Source organism: Hippocampus zosterae, chromosome 1 (genome assembly GCF_025434085.1).
Source record: "Hippocampus zosterae strain Florida chromosome 1, ASM2543408v3, whole genome shotgun sequence".
NCBI lineage: Eukaryota > Metazoa > Chordata > Actinopteri > Syngnathiformes > Syngnathidae > Hippocampus > Hippocampus zosterae.
Genome location: NC_067451.1, coordinates 7,035,263 through 7,053,000, shown reverse-complemented (window position 1 = coordinate 7,053,000; position 17,738 = coordinate 7,035,263). Strand labels below are relative to the sequence as shown.

At 42.6% G+C, this 17,738-nt stretch overlaps 3 protein-coding genes across 10 annotated transcripts in view; 1 reads left to right on the top strand and 2 right to left on the bottom strand.

The window, feature by feature from the left end:
- The window catches only part of LOC127596192 (IgGFc-binding protein-like), a 50,740-nt gene extending 48,685 nt beyond the window's left edge, over positions 1–2,055 (top strand). Inside the window, exons 108-110 of the mRNA XM_052058445.1 lie at positions 586–630; positions 780–823; positions 1,911–2,055. Coding sequence (XP_051914405.1) covers positions 586–630; positions 780–823; positions 1,911–1,966 — 145 coding nt within the window. The 3' untranslated portion in view covers positions 1,967–2,055. The remainder of the gene's footprint in view (positions 1–585; positions 631–779; positions 824–1,910) is intronic.
- Positions 1,960–9,570, bottom strand: trappc14 (trafficking protein particle complex subunit 14). 2 transcript variants are annotated; one of them, XM_052079099.1, is made up of 11 exons: positions 8,945–9,569; positions 8,547–8,630; positions 7,493–7,622; positions 6,985–7,071; positions 6,788–6,908; positions 6,545–6,692; positions 5,632–5,693; positions 5,388–5,560; positions 5,170–5,312; positions 3,823–3,974; positions 1,960–3,263 (listed from the first exon to the last, which is right to left on the bottom strand). In XM_052079099.1, exons 1-11 carry the CDS (start codon positions 9,323–9,325, stop codon positions 3,134–3,136), a joined length of 1,611 nt encoding a protein of 536 aa, XP_051935059.1. In that variant the 5' UTR covers positions 9,326–9,569; the 3' UTR covers positions 1,960–3,133. The 2 variants fall into 2 exon arrangements, with proteins under 2 accessions (XP_051935059.1, XP_051935051.1); XM_052079091.1 differs by having other exon boundaries at positions 5,170–5,560; positions 8,945–9,570.
- Positions 9,571–9,997: 427 nt separating this feature from the next.
- On the bottom strand, positions 9,998–17,185 carry gal3st4 (galactose-3-O-sulfotransferase 4). 7 transcript variants are annotated; one of them, XM_052079133.1, is made up of 4 exons: positions 16,690–17,185; positions 13,750–13,869; positions 12,833–13,133; positions 9,998–12,676 (listed from the first exon to the last, which is right to left on the bottom strand). In XM_052079133.1, exons 2-4 carry the CDS (start codon positions 13,863–13,865, stop codon positions 11,600–11,602), a joined length of 1,494 nt encoding a protein of 497 aa, XP_051935093.1. In that variant the 5' UTR covers positions 13,866–13,869; positions 16,690–17,185; the 3' UTR covers positions 9,998–11,599. The 7 variants fall into 7 exon arrangements, with proteins under 7 accessions (XP_051935093.1, XP_051935094.1, XP_051935095.1 ...); XM_052079134.1 differs by having other exon boundaries at positions 13,750–13,866; XM_052079135.1 differs by having other exon boundaries at positions 12,833–13,130; positions 16,690–17,182.
- Between the last annotated feature and the right edge of the window lie 553 nt (positions 17,186–17,738).

Below are 17,738 nucleotides of genomic sequence, written 5' to 3'. Positions count from 1 at the left end.
TCATTCAATCAAGTTATTATCAACATGTTCTGTCCTATATTGTTATATGTAAAATAAAACTGGAATTGTCTTAACGTTAACAAGTAGGACACCAAATTTATTCATCTTTCTAAAATTATTTTTATTTAATGACAAACCCGATATAATCTTTTGCCAATTAAAATAATTTGTTACTTTTAGTGTCAATTACTTTGCGTCTCAAATCACTTTGCTACGAGAGAATACATGACATAATGGCTCATTTATAACGCTAATACATCATTCAATTTGTTACTTCAAAAAGACCTGAATGATGATGAATTTTAAATGTATGATAGTATTGTAATCTTATGTAAATATAATTTAAAATCTATTCCTTTCAAGGTGCTTACAGGCATGCATTTTATTTGCTATGTAATTAAAAAAAGGAAATTCAATTCAAACTGAATGAGAAAAGGCCCAACAAAATAGGTGGGTTGTGTGAGGAAGGGCATGCTAAAATGATGTAAAATGATGCCATCCAAATCATGCTAGTGACTCGCGGCGGCGGCCCAACGAGCAACATTTGTCACATTAAATCCAAGTAATGAAGTTTTTTATTTCCAGGTCAGACGTTTATGTAATTCAGAAGCTGCCATCGTCTCACAGCTGGTGAGAGCACTGCGAAGCAAAAAATCCATTCTTTAGATTCCCGCTCTTTCTCTTGTTATTGATTGATCTTGGATTGTTGAGCAGTATTTAAATACGAAAATCGACAACCTGTCCCGTTCTAATGCAAATCACTCCCATTGTGTTCACAGGAAAAACATGAGGAAAGACAACGAGCTCCGAATGTCATCAAGAAGTAAGTAGCACCAATATTTTACTGTCTATGATATTAGAACAGGGCTTGCGTTTTTTTTTTAATAAACCACATAATTTAAAATGCCTAATTTTAGCAATTCATCTGATTAAAAAAAAAATCTCATGACATTCATATGTAATCATTAATTTTACAATTATGATTATTCTGGTACATCAAGTAATTTCTATTGTAACTAAAAGTCAACTTAATTTAATACTTACATTCTGATTAGGGTCTACACACACACACACACACACGCGCACACACAGTGGTACCTGTACTTACGAAATGAATTGGTTCTGCAAGAAATTTCTTAACTAGAAAAATTTTGTAAGTTGGGACGCGTTTTCCATGTAAATGCCCTAATCCGTTCCAAGCCCCCCCCAAAATTCAGACATAAATATTTTCTAAAGCAAAAAAAAATACATCAAAATGTGTAACAAATACATGTTACAATTAGATGATTGCACAAGAATAACGAATAAATTTTTTTCCTCATCCTCATCAGTTTTTGCCCTCTTCAGTTTATGTTCTCTCTCAGAAGTGGTTTTTGCCTAGCGTTTTGGAAAGAACTGATCCAAGGACGTTTGCTTTTTGTCGGCTTTTAACAATCCTTGGAAAATGTCCAAGGCAAACATCAGCATAGTGAGCGAGCGCCCGACCGGTGAACACTTTTTCTGTGTGATTCACATTTACATAAAACTATCGGAATGCCTCGTCGTCCGAAGGGCGAATGACGAGGACGCTGCATGGACACTTATCTACCTATTTATCTATCTATACACACAGACACATGTGGTAGAGGTCCCTCTTAGCCGATGCGATGCCAGAAAGTAGTTCGGTAATAGCCAATGGCAGAGCAGCTATCTTGCATTCAGGAAACTCTGAGCTGCGGGTCGCAGCCCATACTGTATTTTTACCTTTCGTATCTTGAAATTTCTTTCGTAACAAGAGCCAATATTTTCCTGTAAGGCGTTTCGTAACACTTGAAAATTCGTATAAAGAGACGTTCATAAGTAGAGGTACCACTGTATCACCATTTAAATGCAGAGAGAGAGATGGATATTTTGTTTCCTTCTCTTTGTAGGTGTCCCCTATGAGAACATGGATGAAAAGAAAACCAACGAGATGACAAATATGTGATATTATTTTTAATAATCATCTTTTTCTGTTCTGACGTGATTTACAATTCATTCCTCAGTACAAATGAAATATAAAGGAGTCATTTTTGGTCAGTTTTTTGTCGACTCCACTTTTGTGTTATTCTGTTAACTTATGCAGTCAATGTAACTGGAAACAATCTGTTTTGTTTTTGTGAATTAAATACCCACTCAAAAAAGTTTCTTATCAAGCACTTTCATGAACTTTTTATTTAGATGAAGGAATACTTGCCTGGGATTTGAAAATGTGTCAAAACAATAAGGATTGGGTCTCTTTTATTATACAATTTGCTGAGATGCATTTCAGAAGGCAAAAAGTTCACATGTTGATTCTTAAATATATTTAAAACAAAAATCAAATGAAAATGTACATTAACGATAAGCTGTTGAAACCAAAACACTAACTTTCTGACAGTGAAGTCATAATTCTGAGAATGTATAGCCTTAGCAAAAATATATGCTACGACTATAATTTTTAAATAGTCTCAAGAGAAAAACAAATCAGAATTAATGACAATGTTGCAAATATGAATATAAAGTTGGAATATTGCCTGAAACAAAGCACAACTTTTAAGAGTAAATATTACAGAATTTACAAAAATAGTTGCAATTTACCCAGAATATAAAATCCCATGAGGCAAAAAAGTCAGTTATTTTCCGGTAAATCTTTGGAAGGAGAAATATGTAAACATTAAGATAATAAAATTCAAACATGACAAAATATGTCTGCAAGGCGGTAAGCGTCGCTACGTGTGCTACATTCAGTGTCTCAACCATTGAAATGAGCAGAACAAACAAAAATAAATATTTGCAAAATAACTCCAATAAATAACAATTCAAATAAAGCCAGCGTAAAGACTTCAGTTTGGTTGACATATCCCATTCTATCACATAAAACATCTTGCAATGATCCACAGATGTCAATGTGATTGTGAATGGTCGTTTTTCTATACCGCATGTGCCCTGAGATTTCTGGCAACCAGTCAAGCAATATTGACCCTTGGATTAAGACTATGTCGCAAGGGTGGAGGTTTATCATTTCTAATTTAACCCAATGAGGACAAGCGCAATCGAAAATAGTTGGATATTTTTTTACTCAAATGGCCACCGGTGCAGCAGAAGCACTTGCCTGAGTGAAAATCTCGTATCTTTAGCTGCTGATGTGCTCCAGCACAAACACCTGACATTGTCTTTTAGCAACCTGGTCCAGTGAACTGACGCTTTGCTCTGGACTCATGTAGAGGAAATTGCTGAATGGACGCTCCATCATGCTGCCCGTCCTGAAAAACAGCATGCGTTAGCAGCTAGCGGTAGTTAGCAACTCACCAGTAAGATAAAACACTTTCCAAAATCCTATTCTAAAAAAAATTTTTTTTAATGGTTGTCGCTCACAACATACTACCAGAGTGATTAGCCCCATCACTAGTTTTCAAAAGGTAGCGTGTTACTGATTCACATTTGCCACTAGCGTTCACCGCTATCTGGCAGTGGCCGCTAACTGGGTCGACGCTAAATGAGCCATCAACTGTTTTGAAAAAGATGCTACATATTTGACTTGAAAACCTTCCCGTTAGTCACTGAAATTAGCTTCTAAATGGCAGTAGCCGCTAACTACCATTGAATACCACCCTTTTTCACTGGAGCAACGTCCTCAATCCCTCACATTTTACTGAATTTTAACTGATTTGCAAGGCCCACGGAATTTTCAGTTCTACGGCTACATAAACAAAACTGGTTCGCCGCTGAGTGTGATAGCACATTTTCACATGATGAAAAAGTTAGCCATTTAAAAAGGTTAGACGCTAAGTCGTGTTAGCATTTTTGCACGCACTTCTATACCTGACATGTTGGGGTTTGGAAGGCGGCAGTTGGTGGGAAAAGCTCAGGGATCGTGCCACACTGCCAGACGAGGGTGGCGTGCACGGCTTGGGCGACTGGTGTTCCTCGGGTGGTGCCTTGAACTGAAGCTTCATTTTCATATGCTCGCTTAACTGAAGGAATGCAGGAAAAAAAAAAGTTCACAATTAGCTCACTGAGCTTAAGTCTCGAGATTGAATAACGTCCCGATTTTAACTCCAAACCTTTTTGGATGGAGATGGTTATTCTTGATGTATTAAATATATATTTTAGGTTTATGTTTAAAAAACGGGCGGCCTGGTAGTCCAGTGGTTAGCACGTCGGCTTCACAGTGCAGAGGTACCGGGTTCGATTCCAGCTCCGGCCTCCCTGTGTGGAGTTTGCATGTTCTCCCCGGGCCTGCGTGGGTTTTCTCCGGGTGCTCCGGTTTCCTCCCACATTCCAAAAAAAACATGCGTGGCAGGCTGATTGAACACTCTAAATTGTCCCTAGGTGTGAGTGTGAGTGCGAATGGTTGTTTGTTTCTGTGTGCCCTGCGATTGGCTGGCAACCGATTCAGGGTGTCCCCCGCCTACTGCCCGGAGACGGCTGGGATGGGCTCCAGCACCCCCCGCGACCCTAGTGAGGATCAAGCGGTACGGAAGATGAATGAATGAATGAAGATGTTTAAAAAACATCTTCAAATAGTAGAATTATTTATATTGATGTACAGCAAATGATAATAGAAGTAAAATTCAATGTTGAAAAACAGCACTTGTACAAAAAATTTTAATAAATAAAATGGAATTATTAAATGAATGTATGACAAATGTTCCCAATTGGCACTTTTATGGCTGTAAAATAAAGATGTTTTATTTATATTATTCAATGTTTTATATAAATAAAGAATAAAATGACCATATTATAAAATTAAATCAAAGTATGAAATTATGTTAAAAATTGTCACATGTGGATATTTTAAAATAAATAGCCTTATTTGTAAAAATCTATTTAATATACTTAAGTCCGCAATGAAATTATGGCTTGAAATTTGCATTGAGTTGCTATTATAAGATGCAGTCAGTGTCATTATTTCAGAAAGTAAGTCCATTCAAGAAAAAAGATTTTAAAATGAGCGTTTTTGGCGACTGCAAAATGGAAACAAATTTATTAGAATTATCATGCTTAATTCTGAGAAGCATTGCAAAATCAAAACATCTTGTATGTAAAAACTCAGTTATACAATACATAACGATAAACTTGACTATCCAAAATCAGGGAGGACTACAAAATTTAAAAAAAGGATGAAACAGCTGACAGTGCAAATGTTGTGCTATGCTGGCACCGTACCTCAAAAAGTCCTGTACCAAGGATCTGGAAGACGACTGTAAAAGACATGCTGGAGCCCTTCCTGCAACGTCCCAGGTTCCTGAAGGGAGACTGACACACCACCGCTGTCACCTCGCCGTCCTGGTGGCCTCTTACTGCATTAGCTGGACAAGCGGATGACAGAATGGAAGCCAGATCCCGCCCGTGACGAGACGAAGCGACATGTCGAGAAAACTCACCCTGAAAATTCCAGTGCAGCCGGACGGACATGAAGTCGCGCAGGTTATTGACCAGGGTGTACTTGACCGAGAAGCTCTCACGAGGCCTGACGACGTTTGGACAGGAAGCAGTCATCACCAGCCGAGGACGATTCAAGCGGATGCTGGGCAGTGAGTAAAAAGTGACGATGTGCCTGGGGAGAAAATGAAGGAACGTCAGCCATGTCGCGAGGTGGCGAGCAGCGCTTAATAATGATGCTCTGACCTCGCATGCGGGAGTGTTGACGTACGCCATTGTAACACAGCAACCAGTGGGATTTCCAAACCCTGAAAACAAAATATACTCAGACACGTGTTGTGAATTTTGCTCTTCGGCTCCCTGTTAGAGAACAGCAACATGAGCAAAAAGTCACATGAACTGAAACATTGAAAAGTTGGTATCAACATTTTCTGCATAATTCTGACCCAAAATATATATGTGAAGTGCAGGCACCACATTTTTTTCTCAAACTATAAGTCTCACTTAAAATCTTTTCATTTTTTCAAAAAAAATCTGGTGCACCATAGATATTCTAATTGTTTTTAATGACCTCAAACCGATTTGATGTGGTACACGGCGCTCAAAAATCTGTCAAACTGTTTTAGGATGCAATAAATCCACAGTTGTTTGTAACAAAGGGTTAATACAGGATGCCGTCTTTAATTGAAATTCCTTCCTATTTATTTCCATGTTTGCATTCTTATTGGCACCCGTAGCTTTAAAAGGCGGGGCCTGGCTTTGTGAGTGACATGGACGCCAGCTAATGAAATTGTACTGTTGGCTGTTCACTGGCTAAACTGTGAGGCAGTTTCCGTGTTGAGTTACTCAGCGCAAGTTGTGGCCATCAGCGGATTATGAATTAATATCCTTATTTGGTGTTTGCTCGAAAGTCATTAAAAATGTAGCGACGGCTGCGTCTTTCTTTATCCACCTGTGAAGGATTATAATTTGTTGTAACTATTTTTTGAATTATGAAACAACCCCAAACTTTGGACAATCTGTCTTTGACACAGTCTTCTTGGCTTCCGCTTATCTCTATGTGGAAAACCGGGAACCACAAAATGACGCCACCTAGCGGCTGCCGGCTGTACACAGTAAGAATCATAGTAGTAGTGCCGCTGGCACTTCAGCCTCTCACTTCACTGGAGTGGTGGTCGTCTGTGTCCTGGAGCTGTAGCCGGAACAGGAAGTTGTGCTCCTCCAGGGTGCCCAGTATGCTCGGAAGACGTGACCACTCGCTGTCCACGCGGTAAAACGACGCCATGGTCACCTCAGCTGATTGGTGGCTTCGGTAGCGACAGAAACGTCAGATACAGAAAAAAAAACATGTTTTGAGCATAAACTTTCTATTTGCTTCAATACGGAGACAAGATGCACTTACCAGACATTGTCTACGATCAGAACAGATCCGTCCGGCATCATGGGAAGATAGGACAAATTGTAGTTGGGAAGGATCCTCACATCTGTGATGCAAAGCTCCTCCTGAGAGGCGCCATTCAGCACTGAGGGCGAGAGGGGGCGTGGCCGTCAAAGCCGGGAGCCTCGCGATGCTACACGCGGGTTGCGAACGCGCCTGACCTTTAAGGAACGTGAGGTGTTTTCCAGAGACGGTCAGCTGCTGACACCTGACACTGGGGGGCGGCAGAACATTCAAAGTGGCGCTGACTGGACGAGGAGGAGAAAGAGGAGGAAGAGGAGGCCACAGCTCAGAAGTTACAAGTTACTTAATAGCATTCGTGTAAAGACCTAATGCACACATTTGTTTGCCCATTTGTGATGTCATGCCAGTATCTGCTAGCTCATACTGTTGATGAGCCTCATTTAAATGTGCTTTGCGATGGAATAACTGAACGCTGAGTACACCGTTTATGTAACGTGGATTCATGATTGCGTACATGCTAGCTGCGTGGTGTTGATTACATAAATCGATCTGAACTGTGGTGTATATTCTACTTAAATGATCCTCTACATTTAAAATGCATTTTGTATGCTACTCTTATTTTACAATTAGGTGAAATTTGGTACTTTCTGACAGCACAACCGAATGATGGGAGGTCGATAAATAGGTAGTTGGGAGTAGCCATACCCTGTGCCTTGAATTTGTTGAGGTCCTCGCGGAAAGCGCGTGTGGGCGAGTAGAGCTGCAGGAGACCAAGGTAGCCATGTTCCCTCACCTCCACCTGGTCTTCATCCCTCTCCCACACGCTCACCACAATCTGGTCAAAGCACAGCAGACACAACGATATGCCCAGTTTCTCTAAATAGTCGCCGTGCATAAAATTAGTCCAATTTTTTTTTTAGTTGGGCAGCAAGATTACAACTTAATTCCCATAACATTCCAATTGTTTTCTTGTATTAACATATTAATGCTTGCAACTTTTTTCTTCAAATATTTCGTTCCTTGTCTAAAAACACATTTTACTCATTAAATCAAATATGATGTCTCAATAATTCAGTTTGCTCCTCATTTACTGTGCATTTGTCCTGTACAGTCTTGAAACAGTGCAACCTTCATCCACTCTCATTTACCCCCTATGTTTTTTCATTCATTCATTCATCTTCCGAGCCGCCTGATCCTCACTAGGGTCGCGGGGGGTGCTGGAGCCTATCCCAGCTGTCTTCGGGCAGTAGGCGGCGGACACCCTGAATCGGTTGCCAGCCAATCGCAGGGCACACAGAAACGAACAACCACTTGCACTCACACTCACACGTAGGGACAATTTAGAGTGTCCAATCAGCCTGCCACGCATGTCTTTGGAATGTGGGAGGAAACCGGAGCACCCAGAGAAAACCCACGCAGGCCCGGGGAGAACATGCAAACTCCACACAGGGAGGCCGGAGCTGGAATCGAACCCGGTACCTCTGCACTGTGAAGCCGACGTGCTAACCACTGGCCTACCGGGCCGCCCCCCTATGTTTTTGTTCTAAAAAAAAAGATTTTCTGGTAATATGTATCATTTCTGGTCATTTTGGTAAATTTGGTATTTACTCACATCTTTATGACTTTACGTCCCAAACATTAACATTTTTTCCTCATAATATTTTGACTCCAATTTACATTCTAATGATCATAAATGAAAAGATGTTTCCTTCCGAGAAAAATAATTCATTAATAGATGGGAATTGGAAAATAGACTGACCGTGGCTTGGAGTGTGTTGACCGGGAGCCTGTCGAGAGTAACTGTAAGACGGAAGGAAATCTGTTCTTCTGACAATTGCGTCGACTGCAGGACAAGCATGGGACAAGATGTCATCCTTGAATTTAAGTACCGTAATGCCGGAGCATGTCAGCAAGGAGAGCCACAGTAACCAGCGCACTTTCAGTGTTTTATAAAATGGGAGGAATAGGCAAATGAAAAATGAGAACACTCGCAAGGAGCCGCTATAAGCAACGACTCACACGTAGGCCACGCCCCATAAAGGTACACAGTCAACACAAATACTACTTTACTTACAGTCGTTACACTTTATAAGTTCTATCGTTCAAGGGTGCACCAAATGGAAGAAAATATAACTTTTTGGGGGAAGGGGGAGTTACCTTGACCGGTTCCATTCTATGACGTGCGTTGTTGTGGTTCAGAATCGGGCAGCACTCAATGAACTTCCGGTTTGCGTCGGCACTTCTTCGGTGATGTTCATAAGAAATGTCAGCCTGGTCCTCCTCCGCTTCTGTTTCTTCTTCTACGCTGTTATTCAAGTCTCGCCGACTGTCGCCGAACTGAGCACCAACGGTCGCCACAGCGAACAAGTCGCCTATTGGCTTTGCCTTTAACAAACGACCTTTACGCAGCACCACAAGAAAATGGACAGTCTCCCCGAGGTAAAAGTGCGTTCTCTGCTCAAGAGCCTCGCAGTCCACCGGGTCCGCCGCTTCACCCACGGCGGGAAAATACACAGTGTGTTCAAACAGCGACTCCATGGCCAGCGAAAAAGTTGCGCTCACTAACCATATGTTGCCATGTAAACAAACAACAGAATGAGGACGTTGTCAAAGGTGGACACACGACCAAGACGTGCGTCCCGAAAATGTCGCGTGCATAGAAACAAAGCAAAAAGTCCGCAGTGAGTTCGCATTTGATGGTAATTTGTAGATAAAAAAACAGCAGAGTGGTTAATCGATGCGGCTTTGGAGCAGCTGAAGTTTGTACGAGACTAAAGTAATCGATCGACGAGAGTAGACGCTGGTTACCACTGTAGATCATAAAAATAAAACGGAAGATGTATTTTTTTTTACAAATACAATATTGCACAAATTGGTCATGGTGTTGGTCATAGACGAACAATTTGACAAAAAAAACAAGTACCTATTTGCATTTTACATTTTCCTCTTCATGTTACTTTTTTTCTTAAACTATAACATTTGTGTTACTTTATATGTCTCATGTAATGTGTGTGTGTGTGTATATATATATTTCCCCTTGAAACGTTGCCCCTTTACTTTGATCAAGGTATAATAAAAATAAGAATTACTACTGTATTGTCAAAACCTGTACACATTAAGCAAACTAAAAATCACTCTTGTTGGTTCCTTATTGTTACTTTTTTGAGTGATATGTCCACGTAGCACAGAAAAATCAAACTCCGATCCCTGGTGTCTGTGACTTTTTATTTCATGGACTTAAACACTGAAGTTATTGTCAACTTGAAAATTCAGAGTCCGGTGACAAATTATCAATGGACGCATTGTTGGGTCCGGCAAACCATGCGGAGGTACAAAAAAAAACAGAGCGGTTGAGACAGAGAGTGAGAGAGAGAGAGAGAGAGACAGAGAAAGAAGAGACAAGTATCACATGATCTGGCTTCTCTGCTGGAAAAGTATTCCTCAAACAGTGGCCAAGGATGTTTATTTAGTGCAGAGTACTGGGTGCTTATTGGAGAGAAGGCCTTCATTCGTACCAAAGCATTTTAGAATATTTAACATCAGACTGTATAAATACTCAACAATAAAATAAAATATGTCTACTTTTATAAATAAGTAAACGTGCTGATTATTTGTTCGTGGCATGAATTGAGGCACGGCGTTTAAAAACCAGGCGGCCGCTATTTGAGGAAATTTGGTATCCATCTCTGGATAGGATTCCTAAAAATGAATTTAGTGGGCAACTGAACAAAATGCTTCATCTGCCTTATTGTTGTCATAATTTCCCAAATAAAAGCATCAAGTTTCTTCAAATAATCCCACAAAGGATGTAAATGTTCCAGTCGTTCGCCTTACTTCACGGCTGCTACAGTCTTGCAGCCATTATTGTGCAACACATGAAATACTTCATTCCACAAAGTACCTTTCAAGATAATACTCCAAGTACCTTTTCAAACATGTATAAATACACCAAGGTGACAGTAACGGGAATACAGCGGAACCTTTTTAGTCCAACAAAAGTATCGACCTGGCCTACACCGGTACGAAAAGAGTCCAAAAATGACTCGGAAAAAGTTGACCATTTTGGGGAGAAAGCTGCAACATTTTCCCAAATCAAAATAATTGCGTGTGATGAATTTTGTCTCGTAATATTATTTCCGTCAATCGCTGGCTTTTTTTTCTCCAACTAGGCCACCTATGTTCCAATCACATTGACTTGTTGATACTGTACTAACCGTGACATTTGTCTTGCAAAATGATAAATTTGCGCCGCTAGGATTTTATTTCTGCAACACTGCAGTGTTTTCTGTTAATATCGCATCTTTCCACTTCTCACAAAGATTTGATTGTTGCAAAGCAATATATTTTTTTTTAATCTTGTAATATTAGAATTTTATCCCTGTCACAATGGCACCGAATAAGATATTTTATCGAATATAGTTGGTAACTTTATGACCTTATTTTACTCATAACATGTTTTTATTTGCATAAAATACAAATTTACTTAAAACTACAAAAAAAAATTCTGGTAACTTTACGAATCTTTTCATGCAATACTGCGACTTTAATCGTCTAAAATTATATCTCTGTCTGTTGACTTTTCTTATTTTTTCCCCGCAAAATTACTTTTTTTTTTCCTGTGGCACTACAAGTTTATTAACCTTTTTCTCAGGACTTGCCATTTCTGTTCTGTTTTGTTTTTTTGTGAGTGGCCCGAATGCACTCGTCCGTAGGCTCTTTCATTGAAGTCGTCGTAAGCGTCCGGAAGCAAAAAAAAAAAAAAAGCTGGAAAGTGGAAGTACGATGAAAGCTTTTAGTTCAAGGAGAGTTCACTTAAACCGCTGGCCGCTTCCTTGTCCTTGCGGTGGACTCGTTGCGGTTGCGGCTAAGTAAGTGACTTCCGTCCCAGTCCCGCGGCCCCTCTTCCCCTGTCCTCCCTCCTGGGTCCCGTCCCTTCTCCCCTGTCCTGGATTGGTCTAGTTTGAAAAAAGACCTATCAGAGGCTAACTTTGGGCTTTGCAGCCCTGGCAGGGCTTGCGGCGACTGCGCCCGCGGAAACTGTTTGGCGTCCAGCGTGTCTTTGTACTGGATCTCGGGGCGGATCATTCTCAGGCAGGCCATCCTGGTGCCGTTGTCCAATCCCGGCTGCAGCTCGTAGCCCAGAATTTTCACCAAGCCGCTCTGGAAGGGCCTGATGGTTTTGTCTCGGATGCGGTGGGCCTCCACGGGCTTCCCGCCGTCCCGCAGGCAGGCCCCGGCGAGGGCCTCGCGCCGGCTCCGCAGGAGAGCCACTTCCCGCTCCATCCGGGCAGCGCCGAACGCGGCCACTTCCCGCCAGAAGGTCCGGTTGAAGGCTTGATACAAGTGCCAGTCCAAGGCGTTCCATTGGCGCAGCTTCTCCCGCTGTTCCTCCGTGAGGAACAGTTTGGGTGGCGCTTTGGCGGGCAAGCGCCCGCCTCGAACTTTGCCCACCCATCCGTCGGTTAAAGCGGCGCCGGCGCCGCCGTCCGGTTTTTGCTGCCGCGCGTTGAGGCTGAAGGACACGACGGCGTCCAGAGGCCAGCACAGGGCGTGCCGCAGCAGGATCATAGACTGGTCGAAGAACTCGGACACCAGGACCAGCTTGAAGGTCTGGCGCACCACGGCCTCGCCGTGCCGCGCCAGAACCGCCGAGAAGTTGGCGTTGTGGTCCATGCCAAAGTCGAACCACAGCAAGTTGCGGGCGTAGTGGTTGTTGCGGGCGCGCGGGTCGTAGTACTTGCCGGGATCGTCCGCAAAGTCGCCCAAGCCTTTAGCTTTCCGGAACGCGGGTGCCACCTCTTTGTAATAAGCGAAGGAAGACTCGGTCAGAGCGACGGGGTCCCTGATGATGGAGAAGTAGAAGGTGTCCGCAGGCATCACCTTCTCCACCTAAGAGACCACCAAAGACGGCCACCGGTGACTTGCAATCAGACCAGACTAGCGCTTGTAGCAATCAAAATGACATCTTTTTGGTAGCGACGGCAGGATTTTTTTTTCTTCTACTTGTCGCGCATTTAATTTTCTCCCATCCTGTCACCCACTCACCTCAGCTTTATTAAATCTCATGTGATTGCCCATGATGTGGAACTCGACAACTCGAGGGCCCCGGTAGCCCTTGACCCTGTGGGCACTGAAGGGCAGCGGGTAGCCCAGCTGGTAGCCCAGCGGTAGGGCGAAGCGGAGGCCGTGCTCCTCCCCGAAACGGTAGAGCATGTTGAGCACAGTGCTGCTGGCCGTCTTGTGGGTCTTGAGGAACATGATGTGGGTGTGGGGCCGACACGGTCCCAGGGACGGACCCTGGGCGTCAGGGGACGAGAAGATAGAGCGAGCGGCCGGTTGGACGCTGCTTTTGGAGACACAAATAAATGAGGAAGAAAACACTTTTGTTGTTAGCTGTCCCGCCCTCTTTTTTCATATGACCATTTAGTTTCTTCAACGGCGTGACTTTCTCGACGTACTATAGCCAATTTATTTCTGGGGTAATGATACAAGAACAGGGATGGCAATTTTCCGTGGATGCGTGGAAATCCGCCGTTTTATTTCTTAAATTGATCATTTTTGTGAATCGTCTAAATCCGTTGAGAAAATTTTAGGGGTGGGGGGGTCAGGTACCTTATTGTTTTCACGAGCTCTCCCGATCAGTCTTTCCATCTTCCGATTGTAAACAGCCCTGCGATTGGACGTGTATAATGTCTTACTTGTTGTGATTGGTCGCCCCGTCCAGGCCACGCCCCTTTCTGCTTTTTTTTCATCACTAGGCCATTGCCATCCCTGCAAGAACTTTTTGGCCTCAAAACTGCAGATTTTTGCCGGTGAGATTTTGTTCCCGCAATGAGTTTTGTCACAGCTTTTTTTTCCCCCAACCGCGTTACAACTTTTATCTCAAAACCTCAACTTTGTTCCGGCGACGTTATGATGGCTAGCTAAAAAAAAAAAAAAAAAAAGAGAAAATCCACAATTACCTTTTGCTGAAGATAATTCCCAGCAGTTGTCCAGCGAAAGCGATGGCCACGAAGAGCAGCAGAGCTTTCCACATCCAAGGTGGCCGAAGCCGGCCGCACACCAGCCCTCGCAGCATCCTGCTGGATGCACAGAATCAACCCGATGAGTGGACGAGGCATTTGTAGCCAGAGCTGCAAAAACCCAATGCGCTCAGGTTCCATCTCAAATGATGGACGATTTTTTTTTTCTTATCACATTGGGACTTTTTTTTTCTTCTTATCCTGAGCATTACTCGCGCAGCATTGCGACTTTTGCACAATTCCGACTTTTTTGCCCCCCCCCCCACCATGATATTTCTTTATTGTCATAACATTGCAGCCTTTTCCTTTCAACCAGACGACCTTTTTTTCTCCAACATCACAAAATTCTCGTCACGCTGCTCCTTTTTTTCTTGTTTACCTTCCATTTTTATTTTGCACCATATTACAAACTTATTTTTGAAACATTGCGATTTTTTGGAAAACATGCCTGTTTTTACACAATATTAAAACAGTATTCTCAAGGACATTTTTCCAAAATTGCACGTTTTTCCTCATCAAAAATGGGCTGTTGTTTCAAACATGTTACAATTTATTTATTAGTGCAATCCTGTTTTGTCACATTGCCTTCATCCTTCCTGGCCATTTTAACCATTTTGTCGCACGATGTTGACCGCCCCCCCTCCCTCCCCCCGCGATTTTACGTCTTTACTCCAGTGAGATTGCGACTTCTTTTTTTTTTCTTGTAACTTGACTCGCATAGCTTTCTGGTCATTCTCTCGCAGCATTACAAGCGGTTTTCTCGAGAGAGAAAAAAATCAACAAATGCAACAAATATGACAGGACTCTTGAAAATATCTGCCGTGGACCGGATTTCAAAACGGAGCGAGACGTTTTTTGCCCCCCTCCGTTTTAAAGCGAAAAATGGGAAAGAAATGAAGAAGGAGAAAGGCCTTTGCATGAGAAGGAGGGGGAAGGAGCCCCCGCACCCCACCCCCGCTATCTCTGCGTTTATTCCCCTACGCAATCCCTGCATCGCAATTTCGCCGTTTTTTTTCGAATTCTGCACCGTTTTTCACCCGCCACCCCTCCGGCTCCCCTTCAGAAAGCGAATGCTACCTGGCTCTCCGTTTGAAAAGCATCGGTGTGTCCCCGGACCGGTATCGGCGGCAGTGTTCGTGTGCAGCCCCCGGGAGCTCGGAACATCTCGCTGCGGGGATGAGGCGAACCGGGCTGGGGTTCGGATAGGGAGCGGGGGCCGAAAGACGTCGCGGGTGTTGGGCTTTTTTATCTCCTCGAGCTGCTTAATTGTGCACGCAAGGGGGATAGATGAGCTGGCGGCGCGCGAGCCAGACAAAAGATGCCGATGACTTCCGCTCACTTAGAAAAATAAAAGGGAACGACTGTGAGAAACACGTCCGGTCACTTCCGAAATAAAACCAATAAGTCTGGCCAGTTGAAATGTTTCTTTTGGTAATAATGTATAATTTTATAAGTTCCTCTTTTAATGGACATTTTAAAGAACAAAACAAATAAAACAGTGGTGAGATTCTTTTTTACATCTGTAATGACAACAATCTATTTTTTTGCAATATTTTTAATTTCATTGTATTGATTAACAAATTTATTTTTCGGATTTATTTCAAATCATCCCTCCCACACTCACACACACACACACACACACACACACACACCCTTTCCCATCACTTGACTGTTTATCAGCTTTGATAGGAGATTATTACAGCCCCGGAAAAAATTAAGAGTCCGCCATTTTTTTCCTTCAATTTCTCGTGAATGTTGATGTCTGTGATTGACTGTTTAGTCAATAAACAAGATGTTTACATAGATTGGATCGATTAGTTCAGCATCGGATAGATGATTGGTTTTATCTTTTATATTTGTCTTTATTTTATTTTTACTCGCTGGTTGTTGATCGGCTCCAAAATCCTGATTGTGTAAAGTCTGTTTTTTGTTTTGATTTTTTTTCTTTTGCAAATGTACACACATTTTTTTCTTCCATATCACCTTGGGTGCTCCACAATTATTCAAAAAACATACATTTAAAAGGCTTTTTAAAAAAGTGTAAAGTTGTACATAAAATTTCAACTTTTTGGTTTGTCTTTAACAATTTTTTTCCTTGTAACATTATGCGTGCCCCCCCTCCCCCCCGCACCCCCTCATCTAAAATAGTTGCTTTTTGCTTTTATACCACACGGAATAGCTGCAACCTTTCTCACGTTGATTGCTTAATTTTGGAACATTTTGGCTTGTTCATATTATGCAAGTGCATCCTATACCGGAGCAGCATTATTAACCTGTGTCCATTCAATCTGTATTTCCCTGCGCAGGATCAGTCAAACAAGATTACTCCCGACTGTTGTGCCAAATGCCTCCACCCTAAGCTGATAAGTGGGGAATTAGAACTGGCCTTAAAGCAAGACGCGTGTATATACAAGAAGCAACAAGACCGACATTTCCTTCACGGCGCCCCAGGCTTCCCCCACATTTCAACATGCCTGTACTTGCCCCCACCCCAAAAAGGTAAGGAACACAAAGCACTTGAAAGTAGAAGCCTATTAAAATTAATTGCTTGCAATTTCTCTCATCATTGCGGTTGAAATTTCCCCTGATGGGTGCTTTGATCAAGAAGGCAACATTTACAATATGATATTTTAAACGCTATCGAGCACTATTATTAGGACAGAAAGTTGCAAAAATCCCATCACTCAACCCCCCAAAAAAGTCCCACTTGAAATTTCTCACACAATTCTAGCCCAATTGTTCCCTCCAAAAAATTGCGTGAAGTTTTACCAGACCGCAAACGCTGCTCTTAAACCCAACCACTACAGTGGGCCAAACCCCTCCCCCAAAAGTCTTCTTTCGACTTGAAATTTCTCACACAACCGTGCCCCAGTTACTCACCTGCTCTTGGAATATTTTGCTGACGTGGACCGCGGGGAAGATAAATCCGTTCCTCCTCATTTGCCCAAGGCAACCAGTTGAAGTTCATCTCCAGAAACGCACAAAACTAATGCATCACCGTGTTAGTGGCTAAAATTGACGTTTATTCCCCGTGGAGTCCCCAGGCAAGACTTAAAACCTGACTGCAGAGCTTCCATAACACCCAAACAACATGCCCCCTCTGTCCTCTTAATCCAGCCTGTCTTAGACTAAATAAAACCTCAGAGGAAGTGTGAGAAATTACAGACAACTCGTAAATGCTCATAATTATTCAGATTGTTTTTTCTACAGCTCTTACCTGTATGTTGGATGTGTGTAGTAGAAATGTAGACTATTATTATACGGAAATGCATTACTAACTGAGAAGTCATCATGTCTACGTTTTATGTAAATTATGACGTATTCTCGTCTTTGAAGCAAAGGTAAAAGCATTGTGAAAAACACGAGAGAGCTGAAACGTAAGGGGGGGTCTAAAATGGCCCAAATTTCATTATGCCACCTGTTGATAATTCTCAGGCATTGCAGCAAAAGAAAAGAACCTTTTGTGTCGGCCTTGGCTGCTCTGAGTCACGCACTGCTCCCCTGTCATGTGGTGTTCCACAGGGCTCAATTCTAGGGCCTCTGCCGTTCTCACTGTATCTGCTCCCATTGGGTTTCATCTTAAGGAAACACGGTATTCCCTTCCACTGCTATGCAGATGACTGCCAGATCTATGTCCCACTGAGCAAGAAAGACGCCTTCTCATTAAAGCCACTCCTATCCTGTCTGGAAGAAATCAAAACCTGGATGGCACAAAATGTCTTGAAATTCAATGAAAAGAAGACAGAGGTGATATTGTTTGGTCCCAGTGGCCCTTGTACATCCCATCCTGTAGACTTGGCCCCCCTGTCTCCTTATCTTAAGTCAACAGTCTCAAACCTGGGCTTTAAACTGGACAGTGATTTCAAACTTGATCGGCAAATTGGTGCCGTTGTTAAATCCAGCTTCTTTCACCTTAGACAGCTGGCCAA

Coding starts and splice junctions, on each gene's coding strand:
- trappc14 (XM_052079091.1), bottom strand. CDS start 9,325: ATGGAGTCGCTGTTTGAACACACTGTGTATTTTCCCGCCGTGGGTGAA. Junction 6,693..6,787: donor CTGATCGTAGACAATGTCTG/GTAAGTGCATCT, acceptor TCGCTACCGAAG/CCACCAATCAGCTGAGGTGA. Junction 5,561..5,631: donor TCAACACTCCCGCATGCGAG/GTCAGAGCATCA, acceptor TTTTCTCCCCAG/GCACATCGTCACTTTTTACT.
- gal3st4 (XM_052079110.1), bottom strand. CDS start 14,909: ATGCTTTTCAAACGGAGAGCCAG. Junction 13,134..13,749: donor GGAATTATCTTCAGCAAAAG/GTAATTGTGGAT, acceptor TGTCTCCAAAAG/CAGCGTCCAACCGGCCGCTC. Junction 12,677..12,832: donor TGAGATTTAATAAAGCTGAG/GTGAGTGGGTGA, acceptor GTGGTCTCTTAG/GTGGAGAAGGTGATGCCTGC.